Source organism: Hyperoodon ampullatus, assembly GCF_949752795.1.
Source record: "Hyperoodon ampullatus genome assembly, chromosome: 3".
Taxonomy (NCBI): Eukaryota; Metazoa; Chordata; class Mammalia; order Artiodactyla; family Ziphiidae; genus Hyperoodon; species Hyperoodon ampullatus.
Window position 1 is genome coordinate 104,675,027 of NC_136916.1, and position 18,879 is coordinate 104,693,905.

General features: G+C 40.2%; 1 protein-coding gene across 1 annotated transcript in view; it reads right to left on the reverse strand.

The window, feature by feature from the left end:
* Window positions 1-18,879, reverse strand: part of CHD8 (chromodomain helicase DNA binding protein 8) — a gene marked incomplete at its 5' end in the record, with an annotated part of 37,930 nt that overhangs the window by 3,626 nt on the left and 15,425 nt on the right. The window contains 26 exons of the mRNA XM_079701316.1: window positions 164-343; window positions 531-644; window positions 1,481-1,783; window positions 2,115-2,266; window positions 2,483-3,202; window positions 3,296-3,504; window positions 3,923-4,130; window positions 4,305-4,359; window positions 4,822-4,897; window positions 5,838-5,967; window positions 7,128-7,231; window positions 7,692-7,781; window positions 7,870-8,026; window positions 8,131-8,330; window positions 8,581-8,777; window positions 9,123-9,233; window positions 9,390-9,569; window positions 9,763-9,930; window positions 10,652-10,847; window positions 11,100-11,310; window positions 11,891-12,146; window positions 12,409-12,552; window positions 13,548-13,724; window positions 14,706-14,949; window positions 15,095-15,216; window positions 16,498-16,635. Of these exons, the coding sequence (XP_079557442.1) occupies window positions 164-343; window positions 531-644; window positions 1,481-1,783; window positions 2,115-2,266; window positions 2,483-3,202; window positions 3,296-3,504; window positions 3,923-4,130; window positions 4,305-4,359; window positions 4,822-4,897; window positions 5,838-5,967; window positions 7,128-7,231; window positions 7,692-7,781; window positions 7,870-8,026; window positions 8,131-8,330; window positions 8,581-8,777; window positions 9,123-9,233; window positions 9,390-9,569; window positions 9,763-9,930; window positions 10,652-10,847; window positions 11,100-11,310; window positions 11,891-12,146; window positions 12,409-12,552; window positions 13,548-13,724; window positions 14,706-14,949; window positions 15,095-15,216; window positions 16,498-16,635 (4,842 nt within the window). The remainder of the gene's footprint in view (window positions 1-163; window positions 344-530; window positions 645-1,480; window positions 1,784-2,114; window positions 2,267-2,482; window positions 3,203-3,295; window positions 3,505-3,922; window positions 4,131-4,304; window positions 4,360-4,821; window positions 4,898-5,837; window positions 5,968-7,127; window positions 7,232-7,691; window positions 7,782-7,869; window positions 8,027-8,130; window positions 8,331-8,580; window positions 8,778-9,122; window positions 9,234-9,389; window positions 9,570-9,762; window positions 9,931-10,651; window positions 10,848-11,099; window positions 11,311-11,890; window positions 12,147-12,408; window positions 12,553-13,547; window positions 13,725-14,705; window positions 14,950-15,094; window positions 15,217-16,497; window positions 16,636-18,879) is intronic.

Below are 18,879 nucleotides of genomic sequence, written 5' to 3' on the forward strand. Positions count from 1 at the left end.
TTTTGATCCTCACAACTCTGTGAAGTAGGAAGACTAAGTATAATTACTCTTATTTTGCCGATGGAGAAACAATGACATAATATATGGCATGCTTCCTCCCTCTCACACAGCTTAAATACCAAGGGAATGACTTTAAATCTTGCTGCATGGAACTGCCACTCACCGCTAGAAATCGGGGATCGACAGCAAACTCTGGATGACCCTGTAACCACATCTCCAGTTCAGCCCGGCGAGGGGCATCCTCACCCACCAGCAAAGTCCCATCCACCTTATTGATGACAGGGATCCGGGTCTCCAGGTCCACATCAAGGTGATTAGGCTCTTCCATGCACTCCACCTCCAGCTGCAAACCCAGAATCCACCCCCATGAGCACATACTCTTCTTTTGGGGAGGGAGGGAGGGGGAGCAGAGCCAATGGTAGCCATGAACTAGTATCTTCTACTCCCTCAATCCCAACTGCCTTCATCAATTACTGGGAACAAAACTATTTTATCTAATCATCACGTTAAAGACTTTCTCTACCACTTACCTCAACTAGCTTCTTTCTGTTCCCTTTCTTCTTATGAAAAAGAGGATGTCCATCTCCCATTACTCCATTAGCCATCAACTTGTGCTTCTGGAATGTTAACTTCAATCCTTCCTCCTAGGAAGACAACCCACCCACCCAAGACATCATATGGCATGTTTTTAAAATAAAAATCAAGTTTAGGGGGACTTAGGGTAAGGGTCATCCTCTGGTTCAATGATGGTGAGAAGAAAGGCCATTGACTAATGGGTAGAAACTAGAAATACAAGAAGACATATATTTTTTCCTTAGATTTCATTTCTTGACCTAGTGCCCCTCAGGTAGATTTAAGAGAAGTAGAATTTATCTCAACAACACCCAATGCAGGGAAAAGATTCCCTACCTGATGTCTCAGTATTAGCATGGCAACTCATCACAGGGGCAAAATCCTGATATTCCTGTCACATACCAATTTCAAAAATTTTACTTATTGAGTACCTAATGACCAGCTGCTAGGGTTCATTAGGGAAGAGCATCAGGAAAAATAAAATTTTCCATCCGTAAAACAACACTGATTTAATTTCAGTAGGAATGATTCCTTTTTATTTTTAACTTAATAAGGCCCATAATACTTGGGCATCACTTTAATAGCTTTTCCACAGTTTGATTTCAATTTTTAAAAACTAGGTTTCTAGGCTCCAGAAATGAGCCACTCAAAAGAACCCTTGTGTCAATTAAATTTCTTTTAAAGATATGGTTTCTTTTAATCTAGTCCTCAGGAGATACAAGTCAAGATAAGATCCCTTCCTTTAGTGCAGTGACTTTTCCTAAATGGATCTTTGTGAGCGCTTTTTTCTTCTCCTCCCATTTTTAAAGTCAGTGGACCAAACAAGCTTAGTATTATGTTCAGACAGCTAGTCAGCAAGAATTACAGACCCCTTCCTCACTTCCCAGTGCCTAGATGCTCAGCTTACATCTTTGATCTGAACTGTAAACTCCTTCTCATCCATGCCTCGGCGAAGTTTAGTGAACTGAGCTGCCGCTGTGGTGACGGCGGACACTTCCTCCTCTGCCATGGAAGCTGCGCTGCTACTTCGTGGTGTGGGGACCGGAGAGTCACCATATTCTCCTGGAGTCAATGAGGGACTGTCTAGCAAGTGGTTGCCTGGCCCCAAAATTCCTCCTGTTACCATTTCTTGGCTCCGGCGGCTAGAAGGCCACTTCCCTGAGAGTACGGCCTGGCAGACGAGGTCAATACGGTTTATCAGGACACGATCCTGAGTGGGGAAAAATAAATCAGTTAGGGCCTGAGTACTAGCTATGTGATCCTGTGACAAAAAATAGTTCCATCATTATCAGGATAATTAAAAATCATAAGTCAAAAAAAAAACAAACAAAAAAACACAAAACAAACAAACAAACAAAATCATAAGTCAGACAGGAGGGAGGTAAGAGTATCAGATCCCAAAGTCAACTGGGAAGTTTCACGAAAAAAACATGTAGCACTAAACACAATCAAAGAAACCCAGAACCATCTATTATTCCTTGTTCTCTGTATACGTCACACTGTATTTTTAGACTCGACATGTCCAGGAATGAGGCTGTTACCTTGGGCCACTCAGAAGCTCTTTGTCTTTCTTGTAGCAGCAGCAGCTCAGGGGTCATTTGTTCTCCATCTTCATTTGCGAATCCATCTTGGGACATAGGGAGGGACAGGAGACTTTCTTCATCATAGAGCTTTGAGTGGGACCGGTCAGCAGCTAGAGAGCATACAGAATGTGTAAGCAAAGGTGGACGAATAAAGTTATACAGGAATGGTATTACATGGGCTTTAAATAAAGGCCCTAAGAATAACAGATCTCCTTTGATATTCTATCAGATCAAAATCTGAATCTCAGAGGATGCATTTAGAAAAGAAGGGAAAGAGCAGGGGGGGGAATGGGGAAGAGGGCCAACAGCCTGTCACATGCACTCACTTAGCTTCTCTTCCTTCTCGTCCTCACTCTCATCAGTGCTGGAGCTGGAGCTGGATGAGGATGAGGAAGAAGAGGATGATGGTGACAGCTTGCTCAAGTCCAGCTCAGAGTCTGAATCATCCTCATCCTCCAGTTTGACTGGTGGAACACTCCGGGAAACCAGAGGGGTAGTATCAGAGGGGGCTACTCGCATCTCATAGTCTTGTGGGGTTGGTCGGCTCCTGGCCACCACCTCATGCTCTAGCTTTAAAGTCAGACTCTCCAGACTGGGGACCTGGGCAGCTGTCTCCTCAGGTGGCTTTTCAACAGGAGCATCTGGGCGCAGGGGCAGTGGTGAGGCAGTGCGCGAGGTATACTGCTGGTGTAGCAGTGGAGTAGAGCAGCGTGATAGGGATGGAGCTGGTGCTCCTGCCTGATGGTTCTGCATGTAATTCATACGGGCAGCCAGAAAAGAGAAGTCTGGGTCCTGCATGATGTTGCAGTCTGTTTGGCTCACCCCATGGCGGGCTGCCCCTCGTAGAAGCTCCCCATCATGCCGAACGGGCTCCCACCATTTGGGCAATTCAGGACCTGGAGGCTGACATAATGCCAGCCGATCTTCCAAAAGAGGGTGGCATAAAACTTGTTCCCGTAAGCGCCGAAGCAATTCAATACGGTAGAGAGTCCGTGAGGCCCTTTCCTCAGTGATGGGCTCAATGAACAGATTAGGGTCTGGGGGTTCTGCAAGAGATAAGGGTGGAAGAAGAAATGAACCAAGAGTTGGTTCTGTCACAATCCATCCCCACTCACCCAAGACGCTTCAGTCTTGCTTACCATCTCCAGCTGCTGGGGGAAGGCGGCACACTTGGCGGCACATGGCCACAAAGCCATGGAAATACTTGGTAAGGCTTTCATCTGTTTTTTTGTCCAGTCGGGCAAAAGTGCGGAATCGATCCCAATGGAACTGCATGGTATCGGGGTCATACTCCACCCCAAAGGTAGAAACTACTCGATAGAAATCAGTTTGTTCACGCCTCGTCCATCTACAAAGGGAAGAGGAATCAGGCAACAGTGATCAGAACACAGGGAATGGTTACTTCTTAGTATGGCTTAGAATATCTGAATGCACAAAAAATGAAAGTTGGGGCAAAGAAAAAAAAAAAGCCCCAGAAGACAGCAGAAGAGGTAGGAAGAGGTACTCTGTAACATGTAAGAATTTAAGAATTAGCAAGCTAAGGGGGAAAATGATGCAAACAAACAACTCAATGAGGATGCCTACATATGAGATCTTCCTGGGAGTTATGATTAAGTGTGGTTTTACGTCACAGAGGTGTAACAAAGACGAAAAAGAAGGTCCCTCTTAGGGAATTCCAAATAATCCTTCCTAAGATGCTTTTCAATATAGGGCCCATAGCTGAAGACAAGCTTACAGCTCAGTTCAAATTCCCAGCCATATTTTACCGTTGCTGTTTCTCCCGCCGTGCAATTTCTTTTAGCTTGAAGGCGGCCTCACAACGCCGCCTTCTCCGATCCCCACGTTCTGCAGCCTCTATCTTCATCTGTTCTCTCTTGTAGCTGCGCTGATAGGCTGTTACTAGGCGCCGAAGCCTAGCTGTCAAAGCAGAGCCTGGAGGCCAGAATAGATGGCCTGGCTGTTGGGTCACCTGGGCTGTGGGCAGCAAAGTAGAATAAACAGGAAGTACAGGAAAGGTACTAGAGATAACTGGTATTTCAACCCACCCAAAGGCAAAGCTCTCTGGTATCCCAGGAAAGGACAGAATTTAGTCAGTCCCCCAACCCCACCACCCCACACAAAATTGTACTAGTTGACTTAGAAGTTTACCTTCATCTCCATCTATAACTGAGATCTCCTCATCCATCATCATCAAGGGATCACCCTAGAGAAGGAGATCCACCCCACAGGATGGAGAGGGGAGGAAAAGGGGGTAAAATTGGCACTCTGAAATCACTTTCTCGTGTGTGTCCTTCTATGGCACCAAGGTATCCAGAAAATTTTCTAATGAAAGGAACCCTCACAGAAAATTGGAACCAACCAACTAAAAGAATATGAAAATAAAACCTGAAAAGTCAGTTCTTATCAAAGGCTTGAAGACAGTGGGACTCAGGAATTAAGTAGTCAAATAATATACTTCATTGTCCAGCTTGGGTCCCACCTCCTCCACAAAGCCATACCTGATCTCCCCCAGCTGGTGTTAAAATCCTTTCCATTAATACTTTATATTCTCAAATGGTACTTTCCATTTTGTTTTATAAATTAATCAATATACTACATGATTCAGGGAATAGGAGAATACTATTTAGTAATAGAGAAAAGCTGGACTCAAATGAGAATTCCTCACCTCATCATCTTGATCCTTTGGGGGACCCTGGAGTGGTTTATATTCAGGATCTTCACAATCTTTATCAAAGTCAACCCTAAAATCATCCAGAGGCATGAGAAAATGACAAAGTTCAGTTCTAAACTGTTTGACTTTAAAAGAAACACTTTGACCAGCACATTTCCTTTCTCTTACTAGCTCTTTTTATTGTTTAACCCATTTTCCCCCTCCTTCCCAACTAGTATTTATTTTTATTACTTCATTTGAATGGTCTATGCTTGCTTATTTTTACTATTGACACTTTGCTCTATTGAGCAGAAGGATGATATAATAAATGATTTGCAATAAATAAACAATCCAATTCCCTTTGAGGGTCCTATACTAGGCAAACTGAGGTTGTGATCATCAAAGAGAAATCTCTCAATCACAAAGGACTGGGAGGGTATTCATGAACGAAGCCAACTATTTCACATGCCCCTCAGGTCTCCACGTGAGAAGTTTTGTTAAACTCACTGGCACCCAAACCAGGGCAACAATGCCCTACCTGGTGGCTCAGTATTAGCATGGCAACTCATCATCGAGGCATGTATCCAGGCAGAGTAACACCTTTATGTGTCAGCCGCCACTGGGAGATAAACCAGGGCTAAAATTTCCCGAGGCTCTATCATATAAGTGGCATGGGATTGCTGCATGACTACTACGTTTCAAGAGAACCAGTTATCCTCTCAGCTACTACAGCTGTACAGAAAAGCGTTGCAAAGAAAACTGAATAGAACGTCAAATAAGCCATTTGGGAATAACATTAATTTTCACCCTTAGTTGCATCATACTGCAATGTATGGTCTTAGGCCAGTTTATGGAGACCTTTCTGCTGGTCTCACTATTTGTTAAGAGTTTATCATTCATGAGTATAACCACCACTAAGAATCCGAATGGGTTCAGTCAAGGCTAGAGTTATGTTATCTCTTAGTACAAGCAACAAATACCCTTCATAGGGTGGACATAGAGCTTTAAGAGAACTAAACACTAATGCTTACCCTTCCACTATGTCAGAAAAATTATCCAACACTCGATGTTCTGCTGCAATGGCTTTGTCATCTGGTCGGCCAGCCTTTTCCAGGAAGCACAAGGCTGGGTCTGCCCTCATAGTATTATATTTTTCATAGCCTAGAAGAAAAAGAGCCATAATTTGAAGAAAATCAGAGATTCATTTTGCCTTTATGTAAGTAAGCTTCGTATGATGATGGAATAACAATGTGGGCTACTTTGGTATCATAATGCAAAATATAGTGAAAATTTTAACTTGGATAGCTCTTGGGTTATAGTACGATATTTAACATTTCTACAGCTATTTCGAGTCACAAAGAGTTTTATCACTAGTTACTGAAAACAGGAATTTAATCGGTGTTTATAGAGAATGGTGATAGATTTACTTAGCCATTTAACAGGTAATATTTTAACATCATTCTTACTATCAATACATAAGTGAGGAATTTTTAAAAGTTTAAATGATTTAGAACTAGGTCACACATTTTCAAATAAAGGATAAGAGATCTGCACCTGCAAACAAACAGGCACTCTGAATGTTTGATGAATGATGAACACACTTCAGGATGTTTGGACTCTTCTAAAGCCTCTGTGTCTTACAAGTAAATCTAAGACTACAAATGCTCACAGTTTTTCCTATCCAATTAAACATGTCAAAAACATTAATTAAGTGCCACTACTTTTATTTTATAGAAGTAAACGTGAAAGTATATTAAAAAAGAAATGATATTCCAATTCACTAAGTCACTAGGCTGGAAGTTAGCACTTACTGCTTTTAATGCCTGGAATTTGTTATTAGGCAACACTGAAAAGGAAGTTTTCTCCCTTTTTATATTCTATTTTTGTTTTACTCAAGCATGGTTGTTCACATCTACATGAGAATAACTGCTGAATATTTAGACAAATAAGATGTTATACAAGAAGAACACTTTCAGCAAGCCACAGGAAAGTGATACAAATTAAACATGGTTATTATTAACAAGAGTGGACATGCATTATTTCCCCGGATTGTGGAAGCTTAACTTAGACACCACTACATACAGATTGGTAACAGTGATTAGAGAACAAATGGGAGATTCCCTACCTTGGGATTTAATTATCCATCTGGTCTTTCTTAAACATTTATTCATAGGAACTAATGAAGGAGGGTATTCATGAGGGTATTTAAGGACTAGTTTCCCATTCAAACATAATTATTGGTCATGAGCATTTTGCTAAATATCCCATCTGTGGACATAAATCTACAATGGGAAAAGAACAGACTAAAAGCAGATACCTACCATGCTTAAAGACTCCAATGAGCAGGGACTTATCAGCCTCACTGTCCCACCATGTTGTTGGAACCTCCAGCTGATCCACTACTGGGAACCATATGTCAATCTCACTAAAGGTATAAGAGGCAGAGTCAGCATAGCAATGCAGGAAATTAAAGTAGACAATCCTTGGGAAGATTATTACAGGTATCTTCTTTTATCTATTAATTTAAATGGTCATACATCTGCCTATTTCCTTCCACTGGTATCAAGAACAGCTGTCCCTCAGTATCCACAGGGGACTGGTTCCAGGAGTCCCCCCAGATACCAAAATCCATGGATGTTCACGCTCCTTATATAAAATGGTGTCGTCCAATGAATACAGTTGGCCCTTCATATCCATTGATCCAACTAACCATGGATCAAAAGGATGCAAAACCCATGGATACAAAAGGCCGACTGTACAGGACTGAAGACCTGATATACAGATCTTAATTATCAGGTATCCCAAAAATAGTTTAGAATGAAATAAATACACCAATCTTTTCTGGAATAAGCCATGGCATAAAGAAAAATACAGCATAACTTTACCTGGCAATAGCACCCCCTAACACCTTCTCTGCCTGGTCTCCAATAACTTCCTGTCTCAGATAGTATAGCATTCGTACCCGCAACAGGACCCTAGAAGGGATAGAGAAAGAACTGGCTCAATAATAGTGTAGAAAGCTTGAGGTGGAAAATGCTTTAGTATGTTAAGTTCCATCCTTACTTGTTACACTGATGTTTCAAGTGCTTCTTATAACTCTCATCTTGGAACAGAGTATCAGGGTTATATTTCCGGATCCAATCTGCCTTATGGATATCAAAAGTGCTTTGTGACTTTACTTTTTTCCCCTTGCGTCCACGGGGCACAGGGATAGACAGACCTGGGAAAGGAGATACATCGAAGACTTGGATTGAGAAAAACCCTTGGACCTGAAGAGGATTAGGTAACCTATAAAAAGATGAAAAGCAAAAACTTGATAATCACCTGAATGATTCTGCAATTCTTTTGTCTTGCCATTTTCAGCAGGGCTAATCAAGTCCCAGATGAAGCCTTTGATATTTTCATCCCCACGATAGTGTAAAAGACAGTACACAAGAATGGCCCGGCAAATTGTTTCCACATCTCTTTCAGTCATCCGTCGTTTGAAGCGTCCATGAGACAGAATATCTCGCCACCGTCCCCAACTAAAAAAAAAAACCAAAAAAAGAAATTATATTGGTATTTTCCTGGGGACTCTAATTCAATGATATTCCCCAGTCCCTCAGAATCGCATTTCCCAAAAGGTGGGAGACAAAAAGATCTTGGAAAAACATGGTAACGGAATAAAGTTTTTCCCATTATCCCCACTTTGACCATAGCTTCCAATCTGAAAAGTAAACTAGGTGTCTATCAGGATGGAGAGGAAGTACCTCTGATGGCAAGGTGGGTTCTTACCCATATACCAGGAGGTGCTTTTCCACCCGAAAGCAGTCAGTGCGCCCATAGGTATGATGACGGTCATGTCGGCGAGAGCGTGGCCGCTCATCATCTTCACTTTCCAAATCAGAGAATTCCACTAGGTCATCATCTTTCAGAGTGCTGAAGTGGCGGGTCTGTTTTCGTACTCTAGGTGTGTCAATCACCAGGTTATTCTATGCAGAGAACAAAAGGAGAAGTAACTCTCTTCACGATATGATCATGGGAAAGGAATTAAAGACAATCAGATTGAAATAGCCTTGGATGTAACATTTGTAGATACTCAAAGAGAGATACTTTATTGGACATGCAAAATAATCTACTGGTACTCAGGAAGTGAAATTAAGTGGTAGTTATCTAAGTAGTTTTCTGGGGCCTCCTGTGTAGAAAGTTTTTATAATGGCCCTTGTATATACTATTATAAGCCAAGGTCAGCACTGAAGAATCAGAGCAGCTATGAAGACTGCAGAAAGTAATGTGTTTTCTGCAATACTTCCTCCCTAAAGGAGAAGGAAGCTCACCTTGCTATTGAGTAGATCCATGTCCAGGTCAGCCTTTTTGGCCCACTTTTGCCAAAAGTTGGGGTCATCCAGAGAAATATCAGTCCTATTTTCAGAAGCCACAAAGCTTGCCTAGTGAGGAACAAAGAAACAGTAAAGTTGACTATACCACTTTTTTGAACAATGGGAAACCAGTATATTTAAAAACATTTAAAAAATACATTCAATTCTAGAGAGTCCTGTCTCTCTCTCTCTGCTTCTTCAGCCGCTGGCACTGACAGAACATACCTTGGCAAACGTAGAACCCTTTCCTTCAGATTCAATGGTGATGGTAGTGGTTCGTCTTAACAAGATCTGGTCAATGTCCTCTTCACAAAACTTGGAGCCCTCATCATCTTCCTCCATTATGGCTGCATATGCTCCTTTCCGTAAGAGATCTTCAATCTCCTTCTTGGAGAACTGCTGTATCTACAAAATCCAATAGAAAGGTGAAAAAACTACAAGAGAATATTATCTAACCATATCATGACATTTTATTATATTTTAAGAAACAATAATTGAGAACCCAAATGAGAGGTCAGGTTCCTATGCAAAAATAGCTTTTGTGTCCCTCCATCACTATGACCTGTTACAAGTATAGCTAGAGATTAAGAAGACTCACTCCAGTAATGTTGCCATCCCGACCACTCATGGACTGAAGCACAGCTTTATCCAATCCCAACTTGAGGCTAGCCTTATCAAACATCTCTCTCTCGTAAGAATTACGAGTGATGAGACGGTACACCTTCACAGCTTTACTCTGCCCAATTCGATGACACCGTGCTTGGGCCTGGTGGAAGGAAGGGCAAAGATAACATAACATTAGAGGGACTTCCCTGGTGGTCCAGTGGTTAAGATCCCCCTACCAATGCAGGGGACACGGGTCCGATCCCTGGTTGGGGAACTAAGATCCCACATGCCACAGGGCAACTAAGCCCGTGCGCCACAACTAGAGAGAAGCCCACACGCCTCTACAAAGATCCCGCGTGCTGCAACTAAGATCCCGCGTGCCACAACTAAGACCTGATGCAGCCAAATAAATAAAATAAATTAATTAATTTTAAAAAACAAAAAACATAACATTAGAGGGGGTGGGGGGAGAAGGATTCAAAATACCAATTTCCATCTATAAAGCAGCCATGAAATCAACTCAAAATCAAAAATCAACTACAAGATGAAATTATTGCCCCATCATCTAGACCAGGGGTCAGCAAATCCTAGTCACCTGTTTCTGTAAATAAAGTTTTTGTTGAAACACAGCTCTACCCATTTATTTACATGTTGTCTATAGCTGCTTTTGTGGTACAAGAGCAGAGGTGAGTAGTTACAACAGGGGCTGTCTGATTTACAAAGCCTAAAATATTTGCTATCTGACCCTTTACAGAACAAGTTTGGTAACCTAACTAACACTTCTATACTCTCTAAAAGACAAGACTTTCTAAGAGGTCCTGATCCTGCTGCAAAACCTCCCAGGTTAGGTGATTAGTCCCTAAGACAATGATTTCCTTTACCTGCAGGTCATTTTGAGGATTCCAATCTGAATCAAAGATGATGCAAGTATCAGCAGCTGTGAGATTAATTCCAAGTCCACCAGCCCGGGTGCATAGCAAAAAGACAAATCGGTCTGAGTCAGGCTTGCTGAAGCGGTCAATAGCAGCCTGCCGAAGGTTGCCTCTAACTCGCCCATCGATACGCTCGTACAAGTACCTGTATGGGAATCACAGGAAAGAAAGTTTAATCAGCTAAGCAGAAAAAGAGAACAAAAAAGCAGACTGGGATTAATATCAGTACCTCTATATCTCTAGTTCACCAAAAACTTTATCAGAAAGTGGAGAGTGAGAGTCTTAAACACTTCTCTTATCCCAGTCCTGGTCAACTTTAATTAACCCAGACCCTCCTACTCTTTGCAGCTTTATGAGTATATAGTAAACAAAATGTGAAGAATGACTCTTTTCTTACCTCCTCTGGATTAGATAATCCTCTAGGATATCTAGGCAGCGTACCATCTGGGAGAAGATCAGAACCTTATGGCCACCAGCTTTAAGTTTCGGAAGTAACTTGTCAATAAGAACCAATTTGCCAGCTGAACGAACCATTGCCTGCAAGTGGAAGTCATGAGGTATGATATGGCAAGCTTCTCGAAATTCTGTTAGGATTTTTTCTTCTGCACCTGCCAAAAGAAAAATCAAACCTGATGGTGAGATCCAGAGAAACATACTAAGGCTGCAGTTTATTTAACTGAGACAAGGAAGCAAAGGAAAAAGAGTAATCTGACTTGATATCAATGTTTCTCACACACAGAATTTCAGCACCCCCAAAATCCTAAGTCATCCTCAATTTTATTCATACAAAATATTCCATGTAAGTCAGGCTTAAGAACTGGGTAAAATATATGTAAGCATGTGGACAAGGACCAGAATAGTACATGCAAACCACTATTACCACCCTACTGGCATCCAAAACACAAACAGCAAAAGGGAGTACCAGTGAAGACAGAACAGAATGACTTGAGTTCTTATTCATGAAATTCTAAACAGCAAATCCTTTTTAACTTTGGAGATTATGCAGGATCAAAGGGGTAGAAAGAACTACAGGAAGACGTTCCACATGAGAATTGTTTTAAAAGGAGAAATCTCCTCTATTCCCAAATAAGGATGGATCAGTCAATGCATACATTGTTCCTGAGGAATATCACTTACAAAGTAAACAAGGTACACAGAAATGTAGGTATTTTCCAGGAATTCCCTCACCATTGATGAGATATGGGTGGTTGCAGCATTTGCGCAACTCCATCATTGTATTGAGTAGATTAGGCATGTTAGTATGACCTGCCCCTTTGGAAAGAAAGGAAAAATTCTTCTCCAAAATAGCCCGATAGTATTTCTTCTGAATGTTGGTCAGCTCTACTTCAATAATGGTTTCCTGCTTAGGTGCCAAGTTTTTTTCAACATCCTCTTTGAGTCTTCTCAGCATCATTGGCTTGAGAATGGCCTGTAGCTTTTGAACCTGTGCCCAATACACAGAAAAAAGAAATCACTAACATGAGGACAAACATTCTCACATTAGGTGGAAACATGGAGAAATACAATGAGAGCCTTCCAGTATCTGAGAAAAGTAGACATTGGACAATGCCACAAATGATGTAGGCACAAGGTTACATACAAGGAGTTCAGAACAGCCCGTGATATCTAAGACAGTAAATATCTGCCTAGTACAAACTTTACCTTTTTTTGTCCTGGGTTAGTACCGCATTAGACAGACTTCCTACCTGTTCCTCTGTCTTGAGATCTCCAAAGTCCTTGAGGAACTCTGATTCTGACGGAAACTGTGAAGGTTCCAAGAAATGAAGCAGGCTAAACAGTTCCTCCACAGTATTTTGCAATGGTGTTCCTGTGAGTAGCACTTTGTGCTCCTAGAAATGGAGAACACAGAAGAATGATAAAACTCAGAAGGACTTCTGGGGTTTCCTACCAAGTATATAACTTTAGCTTTCATTTCTTTAACTGTAAAATTATGGGAATGGACCAGACTACTCTCTTAACTTTTCTTTTACTTGCTCCCTCTTTTGATAAACAAAATATTCAAGAAAACCCTTGATGTTATTTAACATATTAATTTATCTTAAATATTATAAGCCAATAAAGAAATATTCAGAATACATTTTTTCCAATTAAATATGCCTCTCCACACTCCCCACAGACATCCTAACATGTCCCCCTCTGAAGAATGTACCTGTGCTGGATTAAATATGGCCAATAATTTTCGGTAGTTCCTCCTATCAAGGTTCACCCCTTGAACATGGGCTTGCCTTGTAACTTGCTCTGACAAAGAGAATGTAGCAGAAGTGATATCATGTGAGTTTCAGAGCCTATGCCTCAAAGGCCTTGCAGCTTCCACCTTTACCCTCTTGGAACACTGCCCTGACTCTATCATGTACAGAAGCAAAGTCTGGCCCACAGTGGGTGATGGGCCTTGTGGTAGATGACCCAGCCAACAACCAGCACCAATTGTCAGCTACAGCTGCACTACTGACTCCAGGCAAGACCACCAAAAGAATGGGCTCACCAAGCCCAGCCTAAGTTGCTGAGCTAGAGAATCATGAAAAAGATAGTTGTTTTAAGCCACTAAGTTTTTGGATATTTTGTTATGCAGCAATAGGTAACTAATGTAATACCCAACCTCTCCACCCAGTTGAGAACCATTAACCTACAATTACCTACCAACTCTAAAATTTATATGAATTTTATGACTTTCAGGTTACCATTCCCACAGGCCATACCCACCACCCAATACCAAGACTCTGATTCTTTTCTTCTCTGCTAAATTAAGGTTATATTAATTCCACAGGGAATTAGGATTTCTTTAATTCCAGGTGTTTCTGCCCACAAGTCAGTGAGAGGAACTCACCAGGTCCATGTGCTTGAGACTATCAAGCAGCTTGCAATTACGGTTCTTTAGTCGATGGGCTTCATCAATGATGACACAACGCCATTCAATCTCACGAAGCTCGGGACAGTCTGACAAAATCATCTCAAAAGTGGTGATCAGGGCATCAAACTTGTATGCACCCGGGATGAGGCGCCCCTAAGCATGAAGGTAATAAAGTCAGAAAAGGCCTAAAATGTACTTAAAGGAGATGCTCTTCCAAATCACACATCCGTTTTTTATATTCAGGCAGACTTAATAGGAAATACCAACTGCACCACCACCCACCTCTGCCACTGTTCATCTTCCTGATAAACAGTGCCAAATCACTGAATCTAAGATACGCTGCCTCCTCAGCACACTCAGCTTCTTGGGAAAATGACAGACCTCACTGAATGAAGCTGGACATTTTTGACTCTGCTGCATGCCTACCTCATGTATTTCAGCCCTACATCTTCCGTTGGTAAACACTAAAATCCACAAATGTTGAGTGCTGCTGAAACATACAAGATAAAGCTAAAAGTGAAATAGCTAATGTAGTATGTGATAATATTGGTTACTATCTAAAAATGGACAGAAGAATCCAATTATCTTAGCAAAATTAAGAGCAACAAAATACGACTTGAATAAATTTGGTTTGGTAGAAATAAAAACCACAGGAAACTAATGGTAGGAAAAAAAGTCTCATAAAATTCAATGTTAAGAAAAGATGAATGGTTCAAATTTTTACTTGCAAACTTACATAGCAAAAAGCACTGATCTTGATGAAAATTTCAGTAAACTTTAAAAAAAAAAGAAAGGACATGGCTTACGTTCACCACCATATGGATCAAGGAATTAATAAAGTAGCTAAATGAATTTCATTCTGGAAAATTCTTTCTTGATGAAAACATCAATGCTGATAAAACTCTATTTTAAATATATGTATTCATAAATAAAGTCAGAATTTCCACTGGATTAAAATATCCATTGGATAAAAAGAGCAAAGTCAAAAAAATGCCCTGCACAATCTAAACAAAAATTTTGCCTTAAATCACAGAGAGTCTCAGTAAAAGTCTTTGATTCATATAAAAGCCTCTAAAATACCAGGTACCTTGGCCTACTCTCTAAACCATAATATTTGTATTACATACAACTCACCCGTGAATCTTTGCAGTACATTTCATACTGCTGAATCATCTGCCGGCTGGCCAGGCTGCCATGGTACACAATAGTGTTCATCTCTGTCCACGTGTTGAATTCTCTTTCCCAGTTAGTAATTGTGGACAGTGGGGCAATGACCAGGAAGGGGCCATGGATGCCCACATTATATACCTCTTGTAAGAAGGCAATGGACTGAATGGTTTTGCCCAATCCCATCTCATCAGCCAGGATGCAATTCTGCCTGCAGATTCATCACGGAAAAAGAAAAGCAAGTCAAAAGAGACCATCTTTTTAAAAAGTACTTAAAAAGAAACTGTTTCAACAGAAAATAAATAAAAATAATCTCAGACTAAGCTTCTATGTTATGGTCCTACTCTTTTCTTTACCTGTTATACCAATTAAAGAGCAGCCAATTGACCCCTTCCAACTGATATTCCCTTAATTGGTTTCTGTTTTTATACTCATGTGACAACTCCAACTTCTTCCAGGCACTTGCTTGTGGACGATTCTAAAAAATAGGAAATATGAATAAATGGCGTGGAGACACTAACGAAATAAGGTAAACTTACTAGGTAGTTCTAATAGTTGAAGTCAATTCAAAAACATTAACATGTTAAATATATTCAAACTCATGAGTCCATAATGACACTTTTTAAAAAAAAGAGGAAGAAGGAAAGAGAAAAAACCCACTGATCACTTTTGGAGTGTGCTAAGGAAGTACTTCATTATTTTGAAACTGGGAAATAAAAGACAAGGTAAATAAATAAAGCATTTATCCTCCATTCCTATACCACCTGTACCTTAGGGTAACCAAATAGTAGGTGAAATGTATTTCTTTTTAAAGAAGATTCTGTCTAATAAATGAAGAAATGATAGAATCACCATTTAAAACTCCTTAAAGAATGGATCTCAACAATGAACAAAAATGGCTGATAATATCACAAAAGACAACCTATCAGAACCATCTATAAAGTGGATTTAGTGGTCTCCCTCCCCAACCTGATGCAGCCTCTAGAACAGTGATATCTAATGGAACTGTCTACAATGATAGAAAATGTTTTATATCTGCCTTTAGCCACATGTGACTACTGAGCATCTGAAATGTGGCTAGTGGCTACTGTATTGGACAGAACAGCTATAAAAAGTTCTAATAGACATCACTGCTCTACATCTAACTATTTATGTGAAATATAAGGGACAGAAAAGGTACCAAGGGGAATGTAACTGGCAAACTGACTATGGAAAACCCTAGAGAACAATCACCTGGTTTCTTCAAGAGAACATTGCAAAGGAGGGAGAGGAGATCAAGGGGAAACTATAATTAAGAAAGATATATATGAGATATATATTAACTAATAGCAATATATAGACCTTACTTAGAATTTAATTCAAACAATTTAACAAAAGTTAGAAGATAATCAGGAAAATATAGTGATTGCTTACTTGATGATATTTAGGGATGGTTAAATTTTTTCAAGTGTAACAGTGGTACTATTTAGCTTTTAGACATAAACACTGAAATGTTACACATAAAATGAAGGAATCTGAGATTTATTTTAAAATAATCTGGGAAAAGGGGAAATGAGTAGGTAGAGAAATATGTGAAATAAGATTGGCTATGTGTTCACTGTTAAAGTTGGGTGACGGGTACATTATACTACTTCTTCAACTTTTATATATGTTTGAAAATTTCCATAATAAAAAGCTAAAACAACAACATAAACTCCATACGAAGAAAATTAAATCACTGACTATATGGACTTTACACTCTAAATGCAGATGTACTTACCACCCTTTTGAGTTCTGGGTGCCTTGACTGGATCCGTTTAAATTCTCGAATCTTGCCCTCATCAACATCCTCTTTTAGCTCCCATGTACTATCCTCATAGGGCAGAGAGCACCATTTTACCAAGTAGTAAATTACAGGCTAAGAGAGAAAAAGCCAAAGCCTTAATGAAACAATTCTGTGTTCTTTGCCGTGATTAAAAGATAAGAATTTGACTAAAGAATCAGATCACAAAGTGTCAATATCTAAAAAGGTGCCAGAAAAGTCAGGCTGAAAACACCAGCCAGAGGCTCACCTGCTGATGCACTGTACTATTTATGGCTCTGATCCTGTTTCCAGACAATTTATCAGAATCTGAAAGTGAAATTTCTACCCAGCACTATCTAGAACACTAAGCACTGAAACATTAGGCTCATCAAGCAGATTAAACAAATAAAAAAAATCCTATAGTGTTGAATTAGATTGAAATTGAATTGTTGAACTGAATTAATTATTGTTAATTATTGAATTAAAAGATATGGTAGCCCTGTTTCATACTATCCTCCTGGCACCAAATTTGATACAATAGAAGCCAGGCTACTGTAGAAGCGAAGAACAGGTTAAATCCATAGGAGCAGAGCAGGACTGAAATCACTGGGCTTCTGAGCTCCTGGAGCTCTCAGCGCAGATGCTGTTTCAAAGAGGGGCCATATGGTGGTAAAGAGACCTTCTTGCGAGCCCCAGGAAGCTAGGAGATAACTGCAAGAGGTATCCCTGAAGAGAGGTAAGAGTGAAGAGGAAGGGGAAATGCTGAAGCTCCAACTATGGTGCTATGCTCTATGTAGGCATTCTAGTGCAAGGGATGGGGCAGTGACCAGTGGTAATATGGCTCCTATTCTCACTACTCAAGATGACTGATCACAGACTGGACTGCATTTCCATATTTGGCTTATATGAATCGAGAAGAATTAGACTGGGCCTAGTGTAATCACCAGGAAATCTCTAATTATCAACTCATAGAATACCCCTTAAAACAGCCAGCAAGAAGTATGAAGATATGTGTCTCAATAGAGATATAGATCAAGGAATACCTAGAATTAATGTAATTTCTCTTCGACCTTTTTCTTTACTGTAGTGACTCAGGTCACTTTCTACATAAAGACATTTGTCCACGTCACATATTTCCAGCACCCTTACTCTTCCAAGGACTTTAATATTTATTATAATATTTATTTCCACTATTGGGTAATGTAATAAGGATGACAAACTCATTTTGGAGAGGAGGGGGAAATGGGCAAACAGAACGTTTTTATCCAATACTGGGAACATAAATTACAGTACCAGGGTACTAAAACACTTTCATCTGTCATACTGGTCCCAATACATTCCAGAGGAGCCTAATCAAAGTCCAATTACTTTTGGAAGATGAAGTGATAGAGAGCATAAGATTTTCAAGGCTGGGAAGGCTGAGATCCTGAAAGCGATGAGAATAATTTAACAGTAGCTAACCTGTCCTGACTAGTAACTGGTCCATTCCACTCTCACCTCCCACAAATGAACAATAAGCAGTAATTCCCACCCTTAACCCCAAAAGCAGAAGATATGTTTTCTGAGGCATTCTTGTTAGGATTTAAAGACACTGAATTGTAACGGGCCTTGGACATCTAAGGTTCTATCTGAGAAATGCTGAAGGCTTATAAAATAAACTGGGAATTTTACAGAGGGAAGACTTTGACTCTTAGGTCCTGTACGGATGATATATGGGAGCAAGTCATTTAGCTTGTGAGTGAGCCCAGCCCACCATCCAGCACTGAAGTCTTAACAAGGCTCTGCTGTTAAGGCCCTACTACCCACTCTGTAAGCAGTGACTGTCTGAAGTGATAACAACTTGATGAAATGTGGCCCTGCAAAGTTAAACCAACAACTACGACTTGAAGTGAGAAGAGTTCTAACAAAAAGGTGGTTCATGGCCTAAGTAAATTTAAATAAGAGAGCAATGCTGAATTCACTGGTGGCTTAGATCTATATAACTCTTATTTGGAAAATGAAAAAAAGTGATTAATGAAAACATATCACCTAGTGTTTTAGCATATCTAAAATCAGCTACCCAATCTAAGAAAGCTTTAGTGCTGTGGTTCCCAAATCAAACTATGCATGAGAAACCCTTGGAGAACCAACTTAAAAATACAGATCTCTGGATCCCACCCTAGATGTACTGAATCTGAACCTGTGGGAATAGGACCTCACATCTGTTTAAAGGTACTGATTCAGATGCAGTGTATCTGTTTTAGTGACAAATGAAAATGCATTTAACTGATGCTAAGTACAGGAAATAAATAATTCTCAATAACATGAAGAAAGCTATGAGTCTATGCAAGTATTTTTATATTCACAAATTTGGAGATT